Raw genomic sequence first — 27878 nt, 5'->3', positions numbered from 1 at the left:
GTAACAAAACTCCTTAAAAGAACTGTGACCTTCACTGTCTTCATTTCTTCTCCTCTGATTCTCTTTTACACCCACTCCACTGAAAGTGCTCTTTTCAAGGTTCCCAATGACCTCCTTGTCCCTAAACGTAATGGTCGACTCTTAGTCCGCATCTTATTTGATTCACTGACAGCTTTTGACACAGCTGACTACCTCTTCTTCCTTGCCTTCCAAGACACACACTCTCCTGATTTTCTCTTACTTCAGTGTTTGCTCATTCTCTCCTTTGCTGGTTCCTCCTCTTCTCCCTTTCCTCCTAAAACAGAATACCCCTGAACTCAAACCTAAATCTTTTACATTTAAATTCATACCCCCACCCGGTGATCTTATCTAGTTTTGCAGCTTTAAATACCGTCTAAGAGTTAATGACTCCCATATTTGTTTCTCTAGACCAGACCTCTTCCAATCCTCAGACTTGTATATCCAACTCCGTATTCAACACCTCCACTTGAATGTCTAATCAACACCTCAAGCTCAACACAACCAAAATGGAACTTTTGAGTCCCCCTCACACCCATTCTCAGCGTTTTCCATCTCAGTTAATGGTAACTTCATCCTTCCAGTTGTTTATGCCAAAATCCCTTGATTACATTTTCTCTCTCATACCATATATCCAAGCCATCAAGAAATTTGATTTGTTTTACCTTCAAGATATATCCAGAATCTAACCACTTCTCACTACTCCCACTGCTATCACCTTGGTCAAAGCCAATATCAAATCATGTCAGCCCTCTGCTCAAAACATTCTAAAGTCCTTCTCCTTCACTTGGAGTTAAAGTCAAAGTCCTGATAATCTTTACAGGATATGACATTACATGACATTGCTTTTGTTATTACTCTCTTTTGTTCACTCTGTTCCAGCAACCAATGTCCTTGCTGTTCTTCAGACATGCCAGATACACTCTCGCCTTAGGACCCTAAAACTTGGTGTTCCTTCAGCCTGGAATACTTTTCCCCAAGATATCTGCATAATTAACTCCCTTATTTACTGCAAGTCTTTGCTCAAATGTCATTTTCTCAATAAGGCCTACCTCGATCACTTTACTTAATAATGCAACATGTTTCCCAATCCCTGGTACGTCTAATGCTCCCATCTTGATTTGCTTTCTTTCTTTTTTTTTTTCCCCATAGCACTTATTACCTTCTGACATACAAAATAATTTCTTTTTCAGTTTTGCTCACTGATATGTCCAGAGTCTAGAACAGCACCTGCTGCTCTCAATATATATATTTGTTGACTGAGTGAAGCTCACGAAGCTGAATGTACAGTGTATGTACTTGCTGCAACAGTGTATGATAGTGAAAATTACATGTTTATAAAAATTACATTTATCAAAAGGTGAATAATTAAATAAATTATAGTATGACCATAAAATGGAATGCTTTACAGCTATTTTAAAAGATATGGTAGAAAAAAATTATGAAAAACCAAAGGAAAAAAAGAGATATGGTAGATTTATATATGTATTAATATGAAGTGATGGCCATGATATAAGTAAAAAATAGCGAATTACAGATTAGCAAGTATATTATAATACCACTTTTGGAATAATATATGTATATGTACACATAAAAAAGTATGAATGAGCACACAATAAACTGTTAATGACGGTTATCTTTGAGTGATGAGATAATCAGGAATTTTCACTTTCTACTTTCTCCAGCAATTCTGAAATCCTTCAGTTTACTGATAGACCATGCTAATGTTTTATATTTATATGATTTTGTAAAAGCTATTGCCTGCTTGAAATGCCCTCCTCAAATTTCCAGGCCCTATTCTTATTTCCTTCTCTGGCTCCTCAGTTTTGAGTTAGAAACTTCTGGGCTCCCATAGCACTCTGTATGCTTCTTAAGCATAAAAGTGAGCACAACACATTATAGTTCTTTATTTACTTGTCTGAATCCACTGCTGGACTCCACTAAGAGAAGAATCAGTAAGATTCTTTTTTGCGTGTCTTATTTCTCTTCCTATCCCTTGTAACTCTCAAACACATAGTAAATGCTCAATAAACGTTAGCTGCATGGATGAAAGAATCTACTGAACTCTAAGCCACTTGTTTGGAGATCACGCTTACTTATTTAACAGCTTGTTTAGCAGTTTTTGCTTGCGTGCAGAAGTGGCCAAGTCCAACATGTGTGGATTCACTGTGAAATGTATTCCTCAAGGCCTGGGATCCTCAAGGTGTTGATCATTCCATCGCCTTAAGAAGATTTTTGTGAGCTTACTCTACTACTTTGTTGTCCTATGTCCCTGACCACGTTTCTGATACAATTCTATGTCCCTGACCACGTTTCTGATACAATCTAAGGTTATGTCCATGGTTCCTGGATGATCTGTTTTCCAGAACTGTTATTTCCTGATAACATTTTATTAAGTCTCTAGTTATTTCAAGTCCAACACATTGTTCAGCTATCTTTTTGTAATCATTTAAATATAAATAGAAATCATAATCCTTCATTCTTACAATGCTTCTAATAGTATCAATACATACCAGTAATTTTCAAGCTCTTTTATTAAAAAAAAAAATCTTTAAGCAGGTGACCCCTATTACAAATAAATCTCGTGCAACTATATATAGCCGGGTGGTTCTGGTCAAAGTGGCAGAAGGGTCCCCTCCTCCCCCCTCTCTGGTGAGGCTCTGTGGTACTTTCACAGATCTCTAGGGCTCTGAAAAACCTAGTTGGAAAACCACTGGTTTGTTTTCTAGGTCACAGTAAAAAACAGTGGCTTGTATATCAGTTTACAAATTCAATTTAAGCATATTATTAGATCATACCTTAAATGCACCTGGAGCATATATTGCTCAAAAGAACCCTGATGTAAATTCTTATGTATAGTGAATAATCATAGTTGTTCTATCCACTATTAAAGTTTAGCTTTTTCACACATTGAGCTTTCTTTAAATCAGGTACCTAAGGAAGGAATAAAAGCAGCTCCATTTTTGCCAGTCTTATAAAAACAACCACTATTTCTCCCTTCTGCGCCTTATAAAAACAGCCACTATTTCTCCCTTCTGCGCCTTATAAAAACAACCACTATTTCTCCCTTCTACGCACTCTTTAACCAACAGATGTCACTAAAGATACCATTACCCAGGGGCAAAGGGAAGAAAAGATTAGACAAATGGAAATTGAGCATAAAAAACACCCAGTTCTTAAAACTGAGAAGTAGGTTTCCAAAGTAATAACATTTATTACACTGCATGCAACATTTTAACCAAAAATTTAAGAAAGAAATTTCTTTTATTAAGTTGCTCAGGCTGAACGGATCATAGCACTAAATTCTGAAATACATGTTCTTGAAGCAATTTAAAACTCATTAGAAATAATAGGCTTGGGCTAGTAGAAAATGTGGTAAAATCTAATCCTCATCCAAATGTTACCTGGGCTGCACAAACAGGAAATTGTTTTGTGCTACTGTGGCTAACCTCATTGCTGACCCTGAGCTGTAACGGCGAGAGCAGCTGAGAGCTGAGGCAAAATTAAAAACTTACATCAAAGTATTTCATGACAGAATGTAGATAAATAAAACAGCATATCAAAAGTATTATTTTTCTGCCAGTCTCATTGAGTAGCGAGGTGGAGGTATTTCATAAAATATATAACGAATCAGGCGCATGTGGAAATGAGTTCTTCCCCCTCTGAACTGCCCCAATCATTGATTACACAAATACTGCCCACGACAGGTGAGCAGAGAAGGAACCCAGTGAGGATGGGAACAGAAGGGATCAGAGAATGTTCTGGCCCCTTTCTTCCATGGGCTCTCCCTTCCTTCACCTTGGCTTACCACAGAAATAAATAATGTTGGCTCTTCTGTACCCTCCTAGTCATTCTTTTCCTCATCTTCTAGACTCCTGGATGGCAACCATAGGCTCTCCCTTCAGTGAGCATATTAGAATCTCCAGAGGTAAAAGCATGGGTAATAAAACATTACACAGGTAAAGACAGACAAAATCAGCTTGGCTGATTGAGGCCAGCATGTGGAATCAGTGAAGGCTGAAAAAGATTTTTCTATTATTCTATGTAAAGCGTATGTGTCAAAGTCACTGGTGACAAAGTTGAAGGACATTTTTCCATTGAGCCTTCATTTTCCTTAAGTTTTAGGATAGAAATCACCATACTTAAAGAACAGTACTTCATCAAAAATACCCAACTTTGTGTGGCAACTCTCAAGTGGCAGAAAGGAACATGGAAAGACTACTGTCTGAAGTTATACAGACTTTGAATGAAATTCCAATTTGACTATTTGCTAACTATGTAATATTTGGCAAATCTTTAACTTCTATGAGCTTCAATTTCTTCATAACAGTAATCACAGTAGCTAAGTGATCTAAGGGCTTTCCATGCACTACGTAATTGAATCCTCATAACCACCCTATGAAGTAGGTATTATTTTCTCTGTTTAACAAGAAAGTGAAGCAAGAGAGGCTTAGCAACTTAACCAAGGCCAAGTGACTAGTGAGTGGCAGATAATAATACTTACCTTAAGGATTCAATGGGCTAATGTATGATTAATGGTCTAGTATAGAAGCAGGCACATAATAGCTGATTAAAAAATGGAAGCAACCATTATTATTAGTCCAAGCTAAGGAGAAGAACCTTACCCTAATCTCCTAGTCTTTCTTCAGAGTAAGAAAACTCCTTATTGGCTTTTCTTCTCAAGAATGCTTTGAAGGCTTTCTCTTTTCTTTTTCTTTTTTCTGCTTTTCTTTTTCTTTTCTTCCTCTCTCTCCCTCTGCCTCCTCCTCTTCTTCTTCCTCCAATATAATCCTCACAGTTTTCTTTCTCAGCTTTTGCTGCAATGCTTTTGTCTATGTCAAACAACCTGACAGAGGACTGAATAGCTTTTGAAGCCCATAGACTTGGCGTTGTTCTGACATTCCTTTTGGTATCACTTGCTGGACATACATTCTGTCCTATACTAGAGATTCAGAGATCCTGGAAGAGGAAGAAGTTGCTGCTCTTATCAGCCCTACTGCAAGAGTGAGTAAGCCTCACTTAGTAAGAGAAACTGGATCCAGAAAAGGGGGAAGGAAAGATACAACTGTGGTTGGTAACAGGAAACTAACATTTGTATAGTTAAAGGTCTATTGACTACTAAGAAATTCTTATACGTGCATTGTTTCATAATGGGGAAGTATTTCTTTTTAAAAAGTGAGGAAATAGACGCTTAGCACTTGTTACAGGCAGAAGGAAGCAGGACAGCATGGTCCAAGCAGAAGGCATTCCTGAATAAAAAAGTGATGAGGTCAGTGAACCCCTATCCAAAGGAGGCTGGTTCTGTGAGTGTAAGAGAATGGCTCTGGATCAAGGAAAGGCATATTCACTGAGTACCTAAGCCATGTCACAACCTGTGCCAAACTCTTTACCCAGAGTAGCTCAATTAACCACCTCTAATCCTAACTAGACAGGTAGGTCAGTAGGTATTCATTATTTCTAATTTTACATATGAGAAAACTAGGCAGCAATGGAATTTGAAGGTCATGGAGTTGATATGGGTGGGTACTAGAATTGGTACTCAGATCTTTTTTTTTTTTTTTTAATTTATTTATTTTATTTTATTTATGGCTGTGTTGGGTCTTCGTTTCTGTGCGAGGGCTTTCTCTAGTTGCGGCAAGTGGGGGCCACTCTTCATCGCGGTGCGCGGGCCTCTCACTATCGCGGCCTCTCTTGTTGCGGAGCACAGGCTCCAGACGCGCAGGCTCAGCAATTGTGGCTCACGGGCCTAGTCGCTCCGCGGCATGTGGGATCCTCCCAGACCAGGGCTCGAACCTGTGTTCCCTGCATTGGCAGGCAGATTCTCAATCACTGAGCCACCAGGGAAGCCCCGTACTCACATCTTTTAATTGCCAAAAACTATGTTTTTTAAAAGATATCATGCTTTTGGAGAAAGCTCCAGTCATATGTCTTTGTATGATAAGACACTGAAAGGAGTTAGATATACCCTGGAAACACAAGAAACTGTACTGAGAATATTTAAAAAGGGGTCCATTTTTACCTTTGGGAGGCAAAGCATTTCTACTTTATATGATTCTAATGTATCCATTTTCAACAGATGCAAAAGTTGTGGCAATATAGCTGCTGGTACAGATGAAAATAGGAGAGTTTAAGTTTACTGTCTTAAATAGGTGCTTTCTGTAGTTTCTATACACTTATGATCTCAAACTCTAAAAATCAAGTGTACAATTAAAACTAAGCATTTTTAACAGAGGCCTACAGTGCATACAGAACAGAGTCCCAGAATATTTTGAGTTGAAGTAAAAACAATTTAAAAGAACTGTTTTTCTGCTTTTTAAAATAGGTTTTACTTTTTAAAAAGTAATATGCTTTTTTATTTTTTTTAATTGGAGTACAGTTGCTTTACAATGTTGTGTTAGTTTCTGCTGTAGAAAATACCCAGGAATAAACCTACCTAAGGAGACAAAAGACCTGTATGCAGAAAACTATCAGAAAACTATAAGACACTGATGAAAGAAATTAAAGATGATACAACAGATGGAGAGCTATACCATGTTCTTGGATTGGAAGAATCAACACTGTGAAAATGACTATACTACCCAAAGCAATCTACAGATTCAACGCAATCCCTATCAAACTACCAGTGGCATTTTTCACAGAACTAGAACAAAAAAATTTCACAATTTGTATGGAAACACAAAAGACCCCGAATGGCCAAAGCAATCTTGAGAAAGAAAAACGGAGCTGGAGGAATCAGGCTCCCTGACTTCAGACTATACTACAAAGCTACAGTAATCAAGACAGTATGGTACTGGCACAAAAACAGAAATACAGATCAATGGAACAGGATAGAAAGCCCAGAGATAAACCCACGCACCTATGGTCACCTTATCTTTGATAAAGGAGGCAAGAATATACAATGCAGAAAAGACAGCCTCTTCAATAAGTGGTGCTGGGAAAACTGGACAGCAACATGTAAAACAATGAAATTAGAACACTCCCTAACACCATACACAAAATAAACTAATACGCTTTTAATGGCTGTTCCTACATACACACACTCACTTAAAGAAGCTTTACAAAATTTTGTAAAATCTGTTTCTAGGTACTCAAAAAGAAGTATGAGAATCACAGGCAATTTTTGAGGCCAAACATAGAGTTGGCTGTTGATTTGGGAAAGTAAGACCAGACAGGCAAAAAAGAAGAGGACAAAAGGAAAGGAGGACACAGACAGACATCTCTCAAGAAGAACAATGCAAAGCGTCCAGCCTGTAGTTAGTATTCAGTCAGTGTGTGGCAAACTAACAGAGGATTCTTATCTGTTGTATCGTATCCTCATTCCCTGGCTACATAAAGGTCTCAGAGAGTTGAGAATTTCAGTGATGAAGCTGTCAGCATTGGCAAATATTAGGGTTTATGGTAGTTCTAAGGCTCATTTCTAACTACTAACCACATTTTTTTTACTATAATTGAATAGAACAATCATTACTGTAGAACTCTGATTCTTAGGGTGCAGTGCCCCCAAATTTCCTACAATAAAATATTTACTGCTCTTTACCAGGATATTTTTCCAAAATTCAGTGCCGGTGACATACTGGTTTAAGCATCCTTTGACCCAATACACTAAACTCCCTGATGTAACTTTTAGCAATTTTCAATATGCTATAAATTTTCAATATTCTATCTATAGTGTATTCCCTTCACCTACTGACACTGCAATTTCATCTAAAAGAAATTCATCAAGTTGGTCAGGCATGATCTGTAGTCAAAGGCATGTTGCTTATTTCTCTTGATGTCAATATGACAGCTACCTGGCTTTTTGCACCCCTATTACCCACTTCACAAATTCATACAGATATGAAGCTTCAAAAGAACAAAATAACTAACATCTTTCTTTCCTCCAAAGAGATAAAATTTATATTGCAGAGACAAATATGGAAAAGGATACTCACCATAAGTGCAAATCATTTTACTAGCTTCTCTGAAGAGAAGAATTCCATTAGGAGATGATACATCAAAGTTCAAACGCTGGGATCTAAGAAATAGAGCAAAAATTTAGACTATATATGCAGATAAAGAAACCAAATATAGGTTTAAAATACCCAGAATTTTCATTTATTAGAAGTAGCAACAGTACAATTATCCCTTTTTTAAAGTGTCATTCCATTAAACAAGTATTGATAAAATGTGTGTGCTAATTTTCTCACTATAAAGATACTAGAACAATAAAATTATTTTCATTTATTTGCTGATTCAAAGAATTCACTTTTTATCTGTCAAAACAATATCCTGACATCCTACATCACAGACCTCTTATACCCCTCTCCTTTCATGCAAAGTGGTTGATAGATAATAATAAAGAAAACCCCAAGTATGTATAAGTTTATATAGTTACTTGGATAGAGATTTACATTTGAGATCTCCTGTAGTGCCTAATACACATCATTAAAACAAATTATAAAATGACAGTAAATCTAAGTACCTTTAATACTGCTCATATGCATAATGAATCACCTGATACTTCAAGCATATTTCAAACACATTAAATTACATACAGACTATAGTTTCCATTGAACATAGCTCAAGTAAAGAGAATCAAATCCCAGAAGTTCTAAATAAGAACAGTTCTATTTCCCTAGTTCCTAACAGGTTGGGGAACAGTCTGAAAAGTGTAAAGGACTGACATGCCATCCTGACATGCTTTTTTAACATCACTTTGGTTTTAGTTGGCTCCAACATACCTTGTTGCTCTGCTTTTAAGAAATAACGGTATATTTTTAAAAGGATAAGCAAAAATATGAAATAGGTCATAGCAAAGAAACCCCAGAAAGCAAAGATATTTGCCAAGGAACAGAATAAATTGCTGGGAATAGAATAAATTGCTGCTTCTCTATGCTTTTTCAAAATGCTTCAGAATTAAGTGCAATTATAACTTATTAGAAATACTACTGGAAACACTTGATTGTTGGCATAGAATTCCGATTAAAGAAATGTATATACATAATTCACATTAGGTTCCAGAGAAATATAGACAAGATAACATTTTCTGGGATTACGAATTTTTACCAGGTAGTTCTTTGGACAACTGTGCTAGATATGAATTATCCACCTATGGCAGATATAAAATACTTTACAATATACAATGTAGTGATTTTTTCCTTTAGTATTAAATGTTATATCAGTAATATGAACTACTAATTATCTGGCTGAAAAAACTGTAATTTAATAAAAACTAAACTTCTAATATAAAATATATAGCCACCCTTCGTTTAGTATTTAAGGCACCTAGAGAACAGTTTTAAAAAAACTAACAGCTTTCAAAAGAATACTCACATTTATTTATTTGCCAGGTCTTTTCCCACCTCTTGTTTAAAAAATTTTAAATTATTGCTGTGAAAAACTCAGCACCATAGATCAAATTAGAGTTGCAATCCATACTCCTTCCCTGTCTGGATATCTCCCTTCCAACACGCAATTTACAAAGATGAACTGATGAAAGAGGATGGCTAAGTGACAGGTAATTTGGTGCTAAGCCATATTCATAATGACATATTTTAAAGAGGTAAAACTAATCAGCTTATTGCAGTTTTTCTCTTTTAGCTACACCTTTGTTAATATTTATATACGAAGAACCTGAACCTCTGCTTGTCTATGCAAATTATAAGGTCACCTAGGCAATTTCTGAGAAGTGTGGTAGTTGCTATTTAAACAAAAATTGTGAGTGCATAAATCATCCACATATGTGCATCTTGGCACAGAGGAAGAAGGATAACTTAGAAGTCAAGGCAGGGACAATGCCCAGGGCTTCTGAGACAAACTATGTGTCCATGAATTGCTCTGGGACTCAGTTCCCTTATCCACAAAATAAAGCATCTCAACTCAGAGACCTCTAAACTCCTTTCCTCCTCTACAGAACTGCAGTTAAGCGATGAAACAGTTAAAACTGCCCTGGGACTTTCCTGGTGGCACAGTGGTTAAGAATCCGCCTGCCAATGCAGGGGACACAGGTTTGAGCCCTGGTCCAGGAAGATCCCACATGTCGCCAAGCAACTAAGCCCGAGCGCCACAACTACTGAGCCTGCGCTCTAGAGCCCGCGAGCCACAACTACTGAAGCCCACACACCTAGAACCTGCGGTCTGCAACAAGAGAAGCTACCGCAGTGAGAAGCCCGTGCACTGCAATGAAGGGTAGCCCCCGCTCGCTGCAACTAGAGAAAGCCTGCGCGTAGCATCGAAGACCCAATGCAGCCAAAAATAAATAAATAAATTTATAAACAAAACAAAACAAAAACCTACCTTCCTTCATTTTGTGCTTTTGAATCTTTTAAATAATGGTGGCTGTAGTCTTCCATTTTTTTTCCCAGTTCCCATAGTCCCCATATACACCTAAGTATACTAAATTCTTTCTCGCCCAAAGTCTCAACCTTATATCTATCATTCTATTGCCTTCAACTGGATCATCTTAAGTTTTGGTTCCTGGGTTCTTGCTAAGCCTTACATATACAGACACCAGGCAGGAAAGTCTGACCTCCAAAGAGTGCTACCAGATAGCAGATTACCTTTTCACTCGCCTATCCTACCTCTTACCTGTTTTGCATCAGTTCTGCCATAAGTTTTAAGATGGGAGTTGTACATGCTGGCTCTCCATACCACTGCTCAACAGCCCTCTGAAGAATGGGAATATATGTTGGGTACCTTTTATGAAGCCTGTTAAAGAATTTAAGGGTCAAAAGAAATATTGTTTCCGAAAATTGGTGTCACTTAAAAAGAAAAAAAAGGAATCCACATTTGTTCTGTTTAGCATACTTATGAAGTATCATGTAACATATTTAAAGAATTATGCTTAATATTGCAGGAAAGGAAAATAAGTTTAGTTAATAAGGGTAAAAAATTTGAATTGCTATTATCAGAGTTTGTTGGGCATCAAACTACTTAAGAAAAAAATGTTGTTTACTATGTAACTTTTAAAACACATAAACATAAAAGTAGAGGGAAATAGTAAACCCCATGTATTTATCTCCCAGCTTAGAAATTATCTACATTCTTTTAAGTTGTTGACTTAACTCTGCTTAGTCCCACTATAGCCCCAAGGAACGCTGGGGATGATAGCCTGAAGAAGAAAGCTTTGGGTAATTTTTAATCTCAACTCAAGGTCAGTTTGCTAAAAGGTAGTCCCTTGTACACTCAAGGAGAAATTCTCAAACATCCTCATCAATACCAAGGAGTGCATGCCTCTGTTAAGTCAATGGCTGAGACCACCAGAACCTGGAAAACTCTGACTCAGCTCCACTGACCCTTTAACCCATAACTGGCCTCCTCCTAACAAATGGACACAGAAATATAAAATTAAGGCCTAAAGCTGCAGCAGAAAAAACCCTTCCTATGCCACTACCTTCATTTCCTTTTTCTTTTCCTAATCCCTAAGTCTGTCTCTTTCTGATGTTTTTCAACGTACTTGTCTTTTTGTTTCAGAGGAAAGTGCTGAACTGAATCAGCTCATGTTGTTCCTTTCCTGTGTGGTATGGGTAGTGATCTCTATGGTGAGAAAGATCACAATTTTCTTCCCTGCTCTTAGAATAAATTTCAAGTTCCTTAGCATGGCAAACAAGGTCCTTAATATCTGGTCCCTGCCTACCTCCAGTCTCGTCTCTTAGTGCTCCTGCTCTTATCTATGGTTTGGCCATTCTTAATTCTCTGCAAATTCACTGATGCCGACTCTCTCTTGTCTCTATTCCTCTACACGCTGCTTTGTCTGCTTAACACATTCCAAACTGTATTTCAACATCTAGCTCAAGTTTTACTTCCCCTGGAATGGTGAAACTTTCTCTTTTTTGTCAAAAGGAACCAATCTCTTCCTCATCTAAGTTCAATGAGCACTTTGACCACGTCTCTCTTATAACAAACTGTATTATGGTTGGTTGCTTGTGTTACCCGTCTGCCCCATTAGATAGTGAGTTTCTCAAGGGCAAAGACCTGTGCTTCCCTACTACGACCTTGTTAATTCCTATTTGTCCCTCATATTTCAATATACATGTCAATTATTCCGAGAAGCCTCCGTGACACCTCCCCTAATCCCGCATGACTAAGTGTGTCTCCTGTGTAAGGCTCTGGTATCCTGTGTTAGTGCTATCATAGCACCTTATCTCTCCTATTACACGCTTTTTGAGAGCACAGCATAGGTACTTATTGTATGCATGGACCTGGCACAAAATAGATTTCAATAAGTATTTGTTGTGGTAAACCTGCCAACCTAAAAATGAGGTGTAGCATACTTGATTAGACCTACCTATTTGATTCTTTTAAGCTATGCATTTCACTTTGAAGCTTCACGAAATAATTCACATAACATTCAGTGAAAATAAGCCCTTAACTACCTTAAGAGTGTCAGGCTCCCTAAAAGTGCAAAAAGCAATACTTTTGTCCCCCTAGATATACCATGTTAAGGCTGTATTTGAATATATAGGAACAATTTACTTAAGTATTTATTGAAGGCCTATTCTATAAATGTCTTCTCACTGTTATAGACTCTCTGGACCCATCAGTGAACCAAACATTAAAAAAATCCCTGCCCTCGTGGAATTTATATTCTAATAAGACAGAAAATAAAATAGATATATGATCTTTTAGAAAGTGCTACAAAGGAAATAAGGCAGAGAGAGGAGATGAGAAGTGAGTGTATATGTGTGAATGAGGTTTCAGTTGGATGAAAATGAAAAATATAAAATCAATAAACTTGATTATTAACTCTATTTTGTCAGATAACTTATTGTTTTATTTTTTTCTATGGACTAGAAAATCTGTTATTTTTGATAGATGGTAGATACTCTGTGCTATGTACTGTGCCAGGGGTCCAGTGATAAGTAAGACATGGCTTTTTTTCTTGGTGAATTCATGCTTGAGTCTGGGTGGTGCACACGTAATAGTAATGCTCTGAGTACCAAAATTCTGAAACAGTGCCAGAGGAGTACAGGTGAGAAAATATTCCACCAAGAGATCTGAGTACAAACTCAGTGATCACGAGTGGGAAAGCATCTGGAAGACTCATCAGGAGACTGAAAAGACCCAAATCTCAGAATCTAAGAATATCATAAGCACACAGAAGCCCCTTTGCAAGGCATTCTAAAGACATCAGGACCGTCATATTTTTCAGAGCACACTGTATTCACTAGGGGATAAGGCCCGGGATATGAGGGGAGGCTCCCTTTTCTGTGTGGAATGAGAGTGGTGCCAACTCTAATATGCTTCTGACGGAGGTGACTGCCACAGAGAAAATGAGTGATTACTGGAAAGCAGAGTAGAGGTCTACCAAGCAGGGAGGTTAAAAGGGTTTCAGAGTGAGAGTGCCAGACTCAGATTACACGGTGAGAATCAGAACCCACTCTAGGAGTTTAATTTTCCAGTGGCCTTGTGAGAACTATGTATATATGGATAGGAGGAAGACAGTGGGAGACCTTAGGTAGAAGTGGCACAGATCTAATTGCTTTCACCTAGATCTCCTCAATGGATTCCTAAGGTCAACACCAGATAAATAAAAAATAAAAAAATCAATGATATGCTATTGCCTTATAAGATGCTAAATATGAAAAACTGAAAAGAATGAGGTTTCCTTTTTGACGACATCCATCCATCCATCCATCCATCCAATAGTTACTTACTATGTGCTGGACCCCAAGAAAGCATAAATGAGTAAAAAAGTAATTCTTTTCCTCTGAGATTTCACAGTAGAGAAAGCATTCTAATATACTAGAAGGCAACAAAAGAGGTTTTTGTTAAAAATTTTAGGAGATAAGAGTGTGAGGATGTGGTTCCAGAACAGAAATAGCCTGCTAGTTCAGAGCTTAATTGAAAGGTATTCCTTGAATGTGAAACATCTATACCTTTGTTCACGGAGGCAAATGCTGCTGGGAAGCCTTCTCTCTTTCCGTCTGGCAAATGCCTATTCATCTTCCAACACCTAGCTCAACTTTTACTTCCCTGGGAAGCCTACTTTTTGCCCCAAATACCAATCTCTTCCTCTTAAATGTTCATATGGTCCTTTGCATGCATCTTTGTTACAATACATTGATGGTTTATTAGTTATCTGTTATGGCCACTAGATTAGAGGTTTATTAGTTATTTGTTATGGCCACTAGATTAGGAGCTTCTAAGGAGCGATCCATTTTATTCATTCTTATAAAAAGCAATCATTTTATTCATTTCTCATGCCTGGCACAATGCACTCAAAATATGCCTGTTGAACAGCAATTTTTCAGGTTTACTTTCTTCCCTATTTGTTTGTCCAACATACTGCTGACTATTCTCTTCTTGAAATACAATTCTGATTCTGTTAGTCAGTCAAAATCATCAATTGCTTTATACCATCTATGGAATAAGGGTCTCAGTTCCTTAGCCTGATATTCAAGGGTCCCAGACAATCTGCGTGTCCAACCATAAAGTAAGTGTATCTTTAACAAAACATCTTCTCTACTACTCTCCTTCCTAAACCTGTGCTTAGACCAACTGAAAACCTCTTACTTCACAGTTCCAATAGTCCAATCCTACTTATGTGATAAGACCCAAAGAAATATCTTCACCTTTACAGAGCCTTTCCTGATGCTCCAGCGAAATGCAATCACTTTATTTCTATCTTTGTTATGGCACTTATCACCTTCTGTATTTTATTACAGTTGTTTAGGTAGATACCTAACTGACTCTATTAAACTGTAAGCTCATTTTGGGGTGGGACTTGAGTCTAAGAAATCTACATCCCTCATGAATCCTAGGACAGTCCTTAGCCAAATTTGCTGAACAAGTGAGCAAATCGGATTCCTTTGTCTCATTCCATATTAGGGAAAGGAACTAACAACAGTGGAGGGGTATATTTACTTTGTGCCAGACACTGTACTAGGCCCTTTATATATGTCAGTTCACTCACTTCTTACAACATACCTGTGATACAAGTATTATTAGCCCTGTTTTATGGAGGAGAAAACTGTGATTCTGAGACATTAAGTAATTTACCCAAAACCCCACAGGTTGTTAAGTGGGGAACCCAGGACTGGAACCTAAGACTGTCCTATTCCAAAGTTCTTTTTCTTTTCCCTACAAATCTCACTGTCTTGCCTTGTCTTTGTAAAATGTGCTTATGCATATTAAACAACAGCACTGACTGCGTGACTGAAAAACAGTGTACTCAAAGATCAGGATTATGACAATTAAAAGAATGAGTGTGAGGAAATAGCATCATACACATTCTTTTATTTTTATTTTTTTCAATTTCCCGCTGGGTTTTTGATACTTAAGTGTAAGTATGATCTGGAAAAAGTTTAAACAAGGCGACTAAATACAGTGCAAGGTAAGGTGCTTTTATATTGTTGCATTCTCACTACAGGGGCAAAGAAATAGCAGTGATTCTTCTTCTATTCTCCAGTAGTGGGACAATTTATCAACATGGTTGCTGTGTAGTTTCAGGCAATTTAGGTTTGGAAGGACAGAGTGATAAGCAATGTAGTTCGTGTACCAGTTAATGCAGTCAGTGTTTATAGAAATGTTTTTAAATTAAATAGCTAACCACTAAAATAGCATTTTATCAAATAATCACGATAAATAAAATGCATTTTGACTTTAAGATGACATGTGCTCTTATAGGATGTTTCTTCTGTATGCTAAGGACTATACAGCAAATTAAAGAACACACATTTATGTGGATAAAAGGCAAATAAACTTTCTCCAGCAGTAATATGAGAATCATCACTGACGGTTTGACATATCAATATTTTAGGAAGAATAAATGACTTTCATATCCATGTTTGTTTTTTTTTTATCATACACTTGCTCATTTTTACATTACTAGAATACTTTGGAAAGAATCTGTACTCTATCACCTGAAACTGCTTAAAGTATTTTGAAATATTTTAATAAAGCTCTTTGAATTATCAAATAATGCAACTTTTAAACAAATTTTACTATTATTATAAATATTTGCTCTTTTACCCCTTGCCCAAAGGAAAACTATAAATCTTGCCTCAACTGAATGAACACCATTTATCATATTCATTTTGTTGTCAATACAATTATGAAAAGCCTTTGGCCTTTTCCCAAGGAAGCTGATTTGCTACTGAAACTCAATTATTATAAGCAAGGCCAGTACCAAGCCATCCTGTTTGGCAATCTAACATAACTTCCTGCATAACTGACACTTCGCCCTCCGTCTCTGACCCTAATAACATCAACGTCTACAGTCAGATGGAGGAGACAGTGGTTTCTAGTCCAAAACAAAACAGTTAAGTCCCAAGGTTTTCCATTTGCTATTTTCTGCCATCTGCTGGACAAAAGTTTCATTTCAGATAGGTGCCCAAAAGAAGGAGCAAAGTGAGGAAATGGAAGACAGACTTAATTAAAAACTTAAATTACAATATGTTCTATAAATTTTAGGCAGTATCAATTATGACAGATATTTCTATTCTTTGATGCTAAGGGGAAAGTTCTTATCTAAACTCTTAGTTAAGATTGTTGCTGAGGAAAACGTGAAGCATCAATTGCTGGACCTCCTAGAGTTGTAGGTTGGTTTAAAGATCACCATCAATTTTAAAGTGCTAAAATTAGGTCTTTACAATATTTCAAATAAATGAAAGTTTTTGCTTTGTGAGCTTCTATTTATGTTTAGAGAAATGAAAGGGTCATATGTAATTCCAGTTTATTCTGCATAGTTAAAAGAGTTGTATGACTTTCCATGTTAAAATCTACGATCTCTGTACATGTACTTTGTATGCTGATATAAAGACATACATGATTTCTAAATGGCATGGAAAATTCTTATCTCTAACCCTTCTATGGGCACATAAATCTGATGAGGTAGGTTTTAATAGTAAGTAAAAATGTAAGTAAGTATTCAAAATTAATGTTAAACGATTTCTTTAATGTGTAGCATTCTCCCTGAAACATGCCCAGATCCTGTTAGTTATGTTTTTGGCCATAACTGTGCCATCAGTACTTGAAGATTACCTTTAAGAAGTTTCTTTTGTAATTCAATTCATGAGGGAAGTTCTTATTTATGATAAGAAGGGTTTGAAAAGAGCAACTGACAATGTAACTTAAAAAATAACTTTAAGGTTACAGCATTTTCTTACGTGCTCTGATGGTTTCATGTATAAAGGCATGAAAACATATGTTACACTTACATGACTTGCATAAACTATCACTTTCTGTTAAGATCAAAGAGGATTCGTACAATATTGTTAAAACAATATTAATAGTAATCATTTATGACTACCTATTATGTTCTAGACATTATACAAAGTGCGTTACCTATTTCAATGGTTACAATAGGCCATGATACTGGATGTCTCTTATTTTAGATGAGGAAACTCAGAGAGGTGAAAAGACTCGCCAAAGTTTACACGGCAAATGGAGAGCTAGGAATTCAAGCCAGGTCTGCCTAACACCAAATCTTTTTACTATTAATGATGAGGTATTTCTGTGGGGGGATGTTTGTTTCCTTGTTTATTTATTTTGCTGTCTGTACTAAGCCTTGGCAAAGGTAAATTCAAATTTTATATCAAATGAAAATCCTAACGATTTATTTTCCCCTTTTCATGTCCATTAATATTTTCATGATGATGAAAAACTACAGCATGATAAACTGAGCCTCAAAGAGATAAAGTGACCTCAGCTCTGCTATTTGAGATAGAGTAGGAATCCAAATCTCCTCGAAAATGCCAAATGGTAGGATCCATTGATCTTGAGTTAGAGACGTCAGCCCAATTATCCCTGCAACCCCAACATAAACAATCATTTGGGGATGTGATTTTTTAAGGTGTCAATATTTAATGGCACCAAAAAAGTGACCTCTCTGAGCTGGGTCTCCAAATGCTGTGCTCAGTTATCTGTACTGCTGCCACTGTGCTGTAATTTTTAGCTGATTACACATTAGTTCATTTAGCTTTGTTTCCTCTTCCCTACTGTGCCATACTATTAAACGAAAGCCAGGGGCCTGGCATCCCTCTGTGCACAGAGCTGGTATTGTCACAGTGTAATAAGGATACATCCAGTCAAACAGCATGGTGTAGCTGGTCTTTGTGTTCAGTGCAAAGGCAATCCCTCGAAGATCTCTTGCCAGCCCGATCAACATACGCTGTCAGTGGGAAAGAGACACAGTAATTGATTTTCACGTTAGCACAGAGCAGATGGAGTAATAATCAGGCAATAATGACCACATATCTGATTTTGATTCATTAGCTAAAATGTCTCGCTCAGATCTCTTTCTATAGAAAGTCATAGACTTTTTAAGCAAACAGACCATCAAATCTGCTGACCAACTCTGCTTCTTATAAATTGAGCTGAGTCATAATTCCAATAGCTTAGAAACATTTAGATTCCTAAAATACTTTGTTTCTGAATAATGCCAAATTAGAAAAAAAAGAGTATTGATAATTCCACGAAACAAAAATGTACAGGGTCTAGACATTATTTAATAACAACAAATCTTAACCACATTGGCTTGCAAGAAATCAGTCCCACTATGCAATTTGGAGTCTAACCTGAAAGCACACTGGCATTTAAAGATCCCTAAGGAATATCTTTAGTAACTTAGGACAAAATGAAACTGGCTAGATGACCTATTGGTACCGTGGCATACCCAGAATGGCATTCACATTCCCCAAGCAAGGAAGAGATATAAGGAAAAGAGTTCTTCTACACTCAATATCAAAGACTTGAATTTAAACCCAGCTTTACTTCTTAACTGTAAGACTTAAGGCAAGGCAAATTATCAGTCTCAATTTTCTCATCTCTAAAAGGGGCTAATAATGCCTCTCTCACAGAGGCGCTGTCAGGAATAAATTTAATAAATTTATATAAAAATGCCTAACAAGAGTCTGATACATATATAAGTGTTCCATAAATACTTAGTTTTAGAGAAAACAAAACAAAACAAAATGAAAACTTGACTCTTAAATAGAAGAGATCTGACTTGTACTCTGGACTCTTAATTAAGCTGTCCTTAGGAAGATGCTTGGGAAGTGAAAAAGAAAACCCATGAACAGATGCTAGAATGTCAGAACAAAGAGTACAAATAAACATAATTGAAAAACAAGGGGGTGGGATAATTGAGATATGCAACTGTGATTTCTGAAGATACTGTTTTCAGTGGAAATATTCTGCCAGAAAATGGTCTCTGAACTATTTTATCAGATTTTCTTTTCCGCACACTTTGGTAATAAATGAAAGTCTCTTTAGGAAGGCATTTAAATTATCATTAAGGACTTGGAAGTGAATGCTGACCCTCATCTTAATGACTAAAAAAATTTCAAAGTAGGAAATAGTTTATGTCACAAGTATCTGTTATTTTTGATCCCCCTTCCCCGATGCCCCATACCTAAAAGGTGACTCAATATAACTGGAAGCTGTTTATAAGAATATTCAGTTTCTATACTGTGTAACAGCTTATAGAATGATGGTAATCTGAATTTCTGAATCTGTAAACCCTGAACTTTTGTTTCTGCTTCTTTAAGTAACTTATTCTTTTTCCTTTCATAATCTCACCAGTCCTTGTTTTTCTATAATTGGCTAGTCTCTCTGTGTAGTTCTCTTATGTGACTGCTATTTTTTTTTAAACCATTTTGCCTTTTATGTAACCTGTTTTCATCACCTGGAACCTATTCTACTCTTTCTCAGCTTTCCACGTTTCCTGTAGCTTCCAGAACAGACTATGTCTTCTAAGAAGTCTTTGAACAATTCTATTCTGACTAATTCTCTTTGTAGTCTTTCTCTTAAAGTGGCCTTTTTTGATTCTATTTTTATTATGTACACTTACAAATTACAGGCTACTCTTCAAATAATCTTCAGTTTTCACATATACATAAGGTACTCATCACCATTCAACTCTAAATCAGTCAACAGGAACAATAAGTTTTACTTTGTGTCTAGTGCAAAAGGCTCTTAAAATATTTTAGACTATCCTTATTACACAAAAAGGTTAATATTTATTTCACCACAAATTTTTTTCTTAAAAGACACCAAGTTAATAGAAGGGCTCTAACTGACTCAAATCTATGAAATTATATCAATTTTAGAAAATGTTACTCCAAAGCAGAGGAAGCATATGACAATATAATAACTAAATATGTTTTCAAAAGATTCGACTGAGCAGGAAAATGCAGTGTTAATGTGAGAAACAGATCTCTCATGCTCAAACAATCTTTTATCTCAAAGCAGCAAGAGAACTGTAATAATCTATACAGACACTCAAACAACACTAAGGAAGTACTTTCTTGACAGTCAAAACATACCCAGTTCTGGTATGAGACCAGGAAAACTGTTAACAGGGAGCTCAACCAGGTTATCAAACAATCTCAGAGATCAAGGGATGATCTGAAATTTAGGGGAGGAAGAGCCACAATTTACCATCTCACTTAAAACAGTACAAAGAGGTTTATTTCAAAAGTTGCCTTTCTCCTACAGTTAGTCAACACTTGACTGACCTGAAAAATGAGAGGTCCTTATAAAGTGAGGCTGTTTTGGGGAGTGGGCAGGTCTGGGGTATCTAATCCTAAGGATTCCTTTTTTGGATAGTCCAAGGAGAAACTGCTCAGTGCTGCAGTCTCCTGCATGGTGAACGGCCGTCTGTGTGCCAAGTGTGAGACGGATGGGCTGGGAAACAGTTGAAATGCGGCTCCTTCCACCCTGACCTCCAAAACAGGGTTTCTAATGGAAAGTCTGACAGACCCTTTACTGTAGTGGCACTACTGGGGGCAGCTATAATATTATCCTCATAATTCTACTATATAATAACAACAAAGAAAAAGAAGGTGAAGGGTCATTGTGCTTTGTCTTTAGAATTAAGATGGCTGTCTTCATCCTTACAGCATACTCTTAATTCTGGAGACACATCTTAATAACCTCTAAATAGTTCCAACAAAAGAGCCGTGTCAGAGGAATGAGCAGGCCCCAAGGTGTTTCAACTGGAGTGTTTTCATCTGCCTTTATTGCTCTATCCCTCTCCAGAATTAAGGCAATAACCTGTGATAAATTATTCAGGAACTGCTACAGGGATCAAAGCAAAATCATTCTGTTAAAGTGCTGTTTGCAACATTTGGCACTTAGTGCGAAAACTTTTAATGTGCGCATGCTGAAAATCTAGGATTTTAAATAATTTAACGTTGTGGAGTTTTTACGAAGGGACTAAAGATAGCAGGTTCCTATTTAACTGCTCCTCTTCCTCCTACAAGTTTTCATTCATTTCCCTTAAAACTGATGACGTCATGGCCAAAACAAAAATGATGCATGGGGAGTCAGAGTACTGGACTATATTTTACTGTGGGTACAATCACAGGGGGGAAACATGTACTGTGAACTAACGCTTTAGAGCCAGGGTTTGTCACAGCAATTTCTTTCTTTTTTCCTTTCCTTTGAAAAGAGAAACCCAAGACAAAAATTCAATGTTCTCTTCAATTTTATTAGGACTAAGTAAGAAAACAAAGCTATAAATTTAAGAGTTTTACAGCATTTCCTCCTCTCACAACCATATTTCAGTTTGGCAATGTAGGTCCTTAATGCTTATGTTTATCCTGAAATCCGCATTTGAAAAATATCTATCAATAGGCAGTAAGAAAATCCTGGTAAGGGTTGCAAATTAAATGAATTTGGCAGTCCTGCGGCATTTTCATAGAGATATTTTAACGGCATCACCTCCCGTGGATTGGAATACTAAATACTTTATTGGAGAACAAAACAGAACTGTTTTTATCTCTAGTACTTGCAAAATGAAGTACCTGAAAGCACTTCTGCATGTATTATTTATTCATCATGATAGAAAAATAGCCTTAACCTAATAAATTACATTTAAAAGCATTTAGTGCAAAAGTTTTGTTTATGATAAAGCAACAGATTTAGTTCTTTATCGGTAGCTTAAAGCACCAAGTTTTCTTTATACAAATTAGACAGATGGTGCTTACAGTAGAATCTACTAAAGGTCTGTCACAACAAATGCAGCCAAGCTGCATATTTAATCACTGCAGAATCTTGTCTACCTGCAGCTGCCAACTGCTAATCCAATTTCCCTGATAAATGTGGCAAGAGACACGATCAGCAATAAAGAGCATCTAACTCCATTTTCCTGCAGGGCGTCTTTTGATGAACATTTAGGACGGAAGCACGGAGTGCACTGTGTGGCCTTGGTTCGTGGCAGCTGCATGCATTCTGAGGCACAGTTCTCAGGTTACTCACTTAATTCTGCCACTATCATTACGTTGCTATTGATCTCAGTAGCTGTTGCCTACACAGCATTACTCTAGATGAAGCTGAATCAGGCAGTTATCATGCATCAAACTTGCTCAAAAGCCTGGAGATTTCCCCTTAATTACTTGTGATTTTATTTGCAAATACCGTTAAAGTGTAATCAAGCAGTCACTTTCCAGGCTCATTAAGAACTTGCTGGTTTAGGGATATATCACTGGAACTCCATTAAAAATGACTCTAGGAAGATGGTTTCTATCAAACTAGATGGGATTACAACAAAACGGGCTTGGAGTATAATGAAATCTTCAAATGAGACAAATGTAATTTTTATACAGATAATGTTTTTCAACCTCACGGCTTCTTTTTGATATAAAGGGCAGCAATAACCACCTTAAAGTTGCAAAGATTTTTTTGGTCATTAAAAATATTTGGGAGACATCTAAAAAATACAGCTAACCTGAGTAGAAACTCTGGTGAAGAATTTCAGCAACACTATAAACACAAAGAAAATCTCTAAGATCCTTTTTTGGTTTTAAAAATTCTATGACTATTGCATGTTATAAACATTCATTTCAAAAACTCTATGTCAAAATAAAAGGTATAGTATTTGGTTAATTATTTTTTAGTACAAGAATTACACTAAATAATCACCAAAGGCCATCATTCTTCTATTTGGCTTCTTACTGCTAATTTTTTTTTTTTTTTTTTTTTTTTGGTAGAGAGAAGAGGAGCCATGCAAAATGACCGTCAATATTTTCAACACATTTCAAATAACAATGAAACATGACTCAAGTATCACCAACAAAGGTGCCTACATTCTCGGTATATATTTATTAGTCTTTTAAGAATAATAACCAGTGTCAATCTATTTAATACAGCCCTGATACATTAGAATTTCAGAAGATGTTATTCCTATTTAGCAGATCTTGTGCTCCCCATCCCCCATATTAAAATATGGGGCTGTTTTGTCACAAACAGCTTGCTACACTTAAGGATTTTACTAATAAAACATAATGTTGTCTTAGATATTATGACTGTTGCCACAGCTGAACTGACTTGTCAAATCAATCCTAATATGGCTCCCACAGGCACATAAAAACCTTATTTAGCTATCAGTTATCCTAATCACTTTGTTCAGTTTAAGAATGCAATACTTCAAGACCAGCTCCTATTTATACATATATGCCTAGCCATTTAATAAAGCCTTGATTTATACAAATTCTTGTTTAAAAATATTTAGAGATGTAGTATTTTAGCATGTGTACATCTGTGCATTCCTCCATATAAATATGTTGAAACATACAGTGCGGGGTAGATGAGGGAATAGGGACGTTTAAAGTGGTGTACCCACGAGAAATGTTCTTTTAAAAGATACTGCCACGAGAGACAAATGCATCATCTAACCATAAGCTATCTGAAATCATTCGATAACCTCAAAGTCCATTTGTATAAGAAACTAGAAAAGTACTTATATGAAAAGTACAACTCAAAGACACATGCAATTGGGAAATTAAGACTGATGAGGCACAAAGCACACACAAATATGCAGACCTTTTTCTGAATCTATACATCCTAGAATGAACAAAATCGTCTTTTCTCATGTTCGGAAACAAACCCACCTTTACATCTTCTTGTTTAAAGTTGTTACTGAATATCTGTAACACTGTTTCAAAAGAGACTGTAAGAGGCAGCATGAAATTCTCAAATTCGTCCTCATCTTCGCCTATCAGAAAAACAAAAGGGTCATCACGGTTTAAGATGCATGCTACTGTCCATTAGCCTCCACAGTGAGTGCTTCATTCAGGCTTAGAAACGTTCTTGAGGAGGGGTCAGCCTGCATTCACATCCATAGCACATTTTGTGCTTTGGCTCATTGAATATTCTGGTGTTTTGCCTTCTCTTTTGCACCAAATGAAATAGCAAAATTACTTACCAGCCATTTTTTTTCCTGGCTCTTTATTGGATCAAATAGACTTATGCCCCAGGCTTCTCAGCCCTTCAGCTCTTACGGCCCCCAGAGCTTCCCTAATGCCTCAAGGAAAGGCACTTTCAAAGCCTCAGAGAACAGGATCTTTTTTCCCTTTCTCTTTAGGTGCCAAGGCCCTAAAGGGCTCACAGACTCAGGTGCCCAGATAGCCCTAAGTTATTATTCTCTTTTATTTATGTTCTTTTTTATTAATTTGTTAAATAGATGTCAGGGAAACTTTTATCTCCAAAGGGGATGGGGTCCCTCATGGGTCATTTGGATTTTAAGTGCATTCTCCATGAGTACACTTCCTTTTGCAATAAGCTTCTTTTTCTTTATATAAGAAGGGGAAAAGAGACATTTTCTATTGTTTTTTCACTTTGAAGGTAGAATCTTCATTTAACATATGGATATGTTACACAATTGATAATTCATCCTTTTCAAAAGGGGTTTCCTTCAAATGAGAAAGTTTTCTCATTCATCCTATGCCACAGGGAATTGTGAGTCCCACTTTACTGATGAAGAAACAGGCAGAGAAATGTTAAGCGACTTGCTCAAGGTAGCATACTTAGTTGGAGGTGTAACTATACTGTCCAGACCTCCTGATTTCTATGCTAGCAGTTTTTAAATAGAGGATTAGAGAGGAAACCAGATCTCAGAGAAGAGGTCAGTGGTTCTCGAAGTTTGGTCCTTGACCTAGCAGCATCAGCATCACCTGGGAACACGTTAGATATAAAATCCCGGGTTTCATCCCAGATCCAGCAATTTTTGTTTTAAGAAGCCCTCCAGGTAACTCAGATGCATGCAGATGTTTGAGAAACACTGGCCTATATATTATTCTACAGATAAGGAGAGCGAGGTCCAAGGCCACATACACAGAAAATCAATGGCAGAATCAGGATCTTTTGACTCTTAAGGAGTGGCTGATCCGGCTGACCCTGATCTTTTGTGACTTCTCTTTTCCCTTTAACCTCACATACTTTGTTTCTGGAGTCCAACAGATTCAGGGACTTAGCTTTCTTCAGAAAGAGATGTCAAAAGGCCAATGAGTCTTTCCTAGTATGCTGTTTGACACAAGGATCAGGGTGCTAGGTGAAGGGGAAGGTAAACCAAATTATAGTGACCTCGTGGTGCAATGGTAGTATGTCTGACTCCAAATTATGATCCCTGCCCTGTCAACTAGCTATGCGACCAAGTTACTCCTCTTAGATACACCCTCTGTCAACTGTGGATAACATTAGAGACCTTTATAGGAGCCAGTTTTATTTTTCAAAGCCCAGGTCAAATGATAGCGTTCCTAATGTCTGAGCTAAGTTCCCCTTCAAGTACTAAGATCCTACTGCAAGTATTCCCCTTCTCCCTTTGGGTTCTCACAGCATTTTGTCTGATTCTTCACCTTTGTCTGATCCTTTAGATAACATTTATCAGTCTGCTGTGAATGGCAGATATTTTAGCAGATAGCTAATACTAACACTTAATGATACCACCTATATCATTCTACCACTACCACCATTTGATGAAGGTTACTGTGGGGATTAAATGAGATAAAATTTATAACGTGTAAATGTAAATTATTAGATCTATCAGCCTACACTGATAGTATCTTTGGCTTTGCTTCTGGAGAACCGAGACTGCATCTTTTCATTTCTCTGTGAAGGAGAATGATGTAGGTTAAGCCCCTGCAATAAACAGACCCAGTGTCTGGCTCCACCATGTACTGTTTAACTTTGGATACTTAGCTGATCACTTTGTGTCTCAGTTTTCTCATCTATAAAATAAGGATAAATACCTATCTTTGCGGATTATTGTGTATATTAAATGTTTTAACACAGGAAAAATAGATGATGCACCTAGAACAGTGCCTGGTACATATTAGGGAAATACTGTATTTGAGTGAAAAGTAGTTGCTCAATTAAAGGTAAATTTTAAAAATACCTTATTTTCTTAATACCTAATATAGAAAAATTACTAACTGAAGCAAACATCAAATCCTTAAATATATAATACATTATATTTTAAACCATGTAATTTTACTCTTCTAGTATGGAATTAATGAGAACAGTGATAATGATCACTGCAGGCAGATAAGGGTGCTAGACAGAGTGGATGCTTTGAAAGTTCTACGCTTGAATCCTGGTTCTGCTACTATTAGCTGTCTGCTTTTGGATAAAGTCTCTTCACTCATCTGTAATTAAGAGACATAATATTTACTTCATAAAGTTAGCTGTGAGGATAAATGGCAAAACACTTGTAAGCCCCCTTGCTCAGTGCCTGGCACTTAATAAATGATAGCCAGGAGCATTTTTGTTGTTTTGAGTTTAACATGAACTTAACAGAGGTGATTATGGTGGTCAAATAAAGTGTGACCACGAGGTTGCCAGACCAATACCCGTCCTCCGGGAGCAAGGTAAGGACGTTTACTCAGAACAAAGACAAACTCAGAACTTGAACATTAAAACCCTTCCTTAGTATACTGAGCTACAGATCAAAAAAACTTCCTGATTCCATCTCTTTCCTCAATCAAATTTTGAGGCAAATAGGGACATCAGGAGCACAAGAGAAGGTCACCAAAATGTGAAGGGAGAAGTCAAGGAGCAAATACTAAAGAAAGCAAGGTGAGCGGCAATTCTACTTAAATGTCACTTCCTCAGAAAGGACTTCACTGACCACGCTAAAACAGTACCACAGTGTGTGCCCTCCCCCCTCACCTACTTTCCCACCCCACAAACTACTTCACTTTTCTTATGGGGCTTACTATGACTGGCTATTAATTTACATATTTATTCATTGTCTTTCCTACTAGAATGTAAGCTCCTTGGAGAAGGAACTTGGTCTGTTTTGATCACGACTGTATCCCCAGTGCCCAGAGGAGGGTCTGGTGGTCAAGTAATATTTGTGTAGTGACTGAATAACAGTAGTTATTTCTTGAGTACTTTTTATGTGCAGTCAATGAATGTGGTACTTAATTTACTTAACAAACACCTATGTAGCTCTTACTGCCTTCAAAGCACTGTTGTAAGTCATTACCAGTCACAACAATCCCGTAAACTAGTATGATGATTTCCTTCATTTTACATGTGAACAGAGAGGTTGAAGGAGTTAAGTTGTTTGTCCAACATCCTCTGCCTGGTAAATGTCAGTGAACCAGGGTCTCCAATTAGTTCTGCTTTACCCCCCAACTTCATGTTCCTCCCCCCATGTCTCTGATGGGGTGGAAGGTGTCAGAGGTAGGGACTGAAGTCAGGGTCACAAAATCTTGACTTTGCAGTTGCATGAAGTCAGAAGAGGGTGAAGAACAATTAGCTTGGTTCTGGTGAGGAGAAAGGAATTCCTCAGCAATCACTTGAGTTTAAGGTAGGCAAACGAGAGACACTGGTGCATTATTCCTATAAAAATGTTTATGTTTCAGTTAGCACTGTTCCTATTACTGTAATGTGATATGTTGTGTCATCTAAGCTAGAAAACTGGTCATTTTTTTTTTTATCTCATGCAAACAACTTTATACAATATCTATTAAGGATTTTTTCCTCATTTGTATTACCCACGGAGGTATCATTTACTGTTTCTGATACGAAAAGAGAAAACATGCGCTCTTACAACTTTACATTCAAGTATGCAGTCATATATTATATTTAGTATGCCGAATCTACATGCGATCATTTTATGAATAATAATGGAAGCTGCCAGTTTTTTTTTCTAA

General features: G+C 37.0%; 1 protein-coding gene across 3 annotated transcripts in view; it reads right to left on the bottom strand.

Moving 5' to 3' along the window:
• RANBP17 (RAN binding protein 17) overlaps positions 1–27878 on the bottom strand; it is a 307007-nt gene that overhangs the window by 47796 nt on the left and 231333 nt on the right. For all 3 annotated transcript variants that reach the window (XM_036846016.1, XM_036846017.1, XM_036846018.1), the window contains 4 exons: positions 23832–23935; positions 18021–18109; positions 10585–10692; positions 7950–8032 (listed from right to left, as the gene is read on the bottom strand). In XM_036846016.1, coding sequence (XP_036701911.1) covers positions 7950–8032; positions 10585–10692; positions 18021–18109; positions 23832–23935 — 384 coding nt within the window. The remainder of the gene's footprint in view (positions 1–7949; positions 8033–10584; positions 10693–18020; positions 18110–23831; positions 23936–27878) is intronic.

The sequence above is a fragment of the Balaenoptera musculus genome, chromosome 3, assembly GCF_009873245.2.
Source record: "Balaenoptera musculus isolate JJ_BM4_2016_0621 chromosome 3, mBalMus1.pri.v3, whole genome shotgun sequence".
Classification (NCBI taxonomy): domain Eukaryota; kingdom Metazoa; phylum Chordata; class Mammalia; order Artiodactyla; family Balaenopteridae; genus Balaenoptera; species Balaenoptera musculus.
Note: the sequence above shows the minus strand (reverse complement) of the source record. Positions and strands in the feature narration are given on the sequence as shown.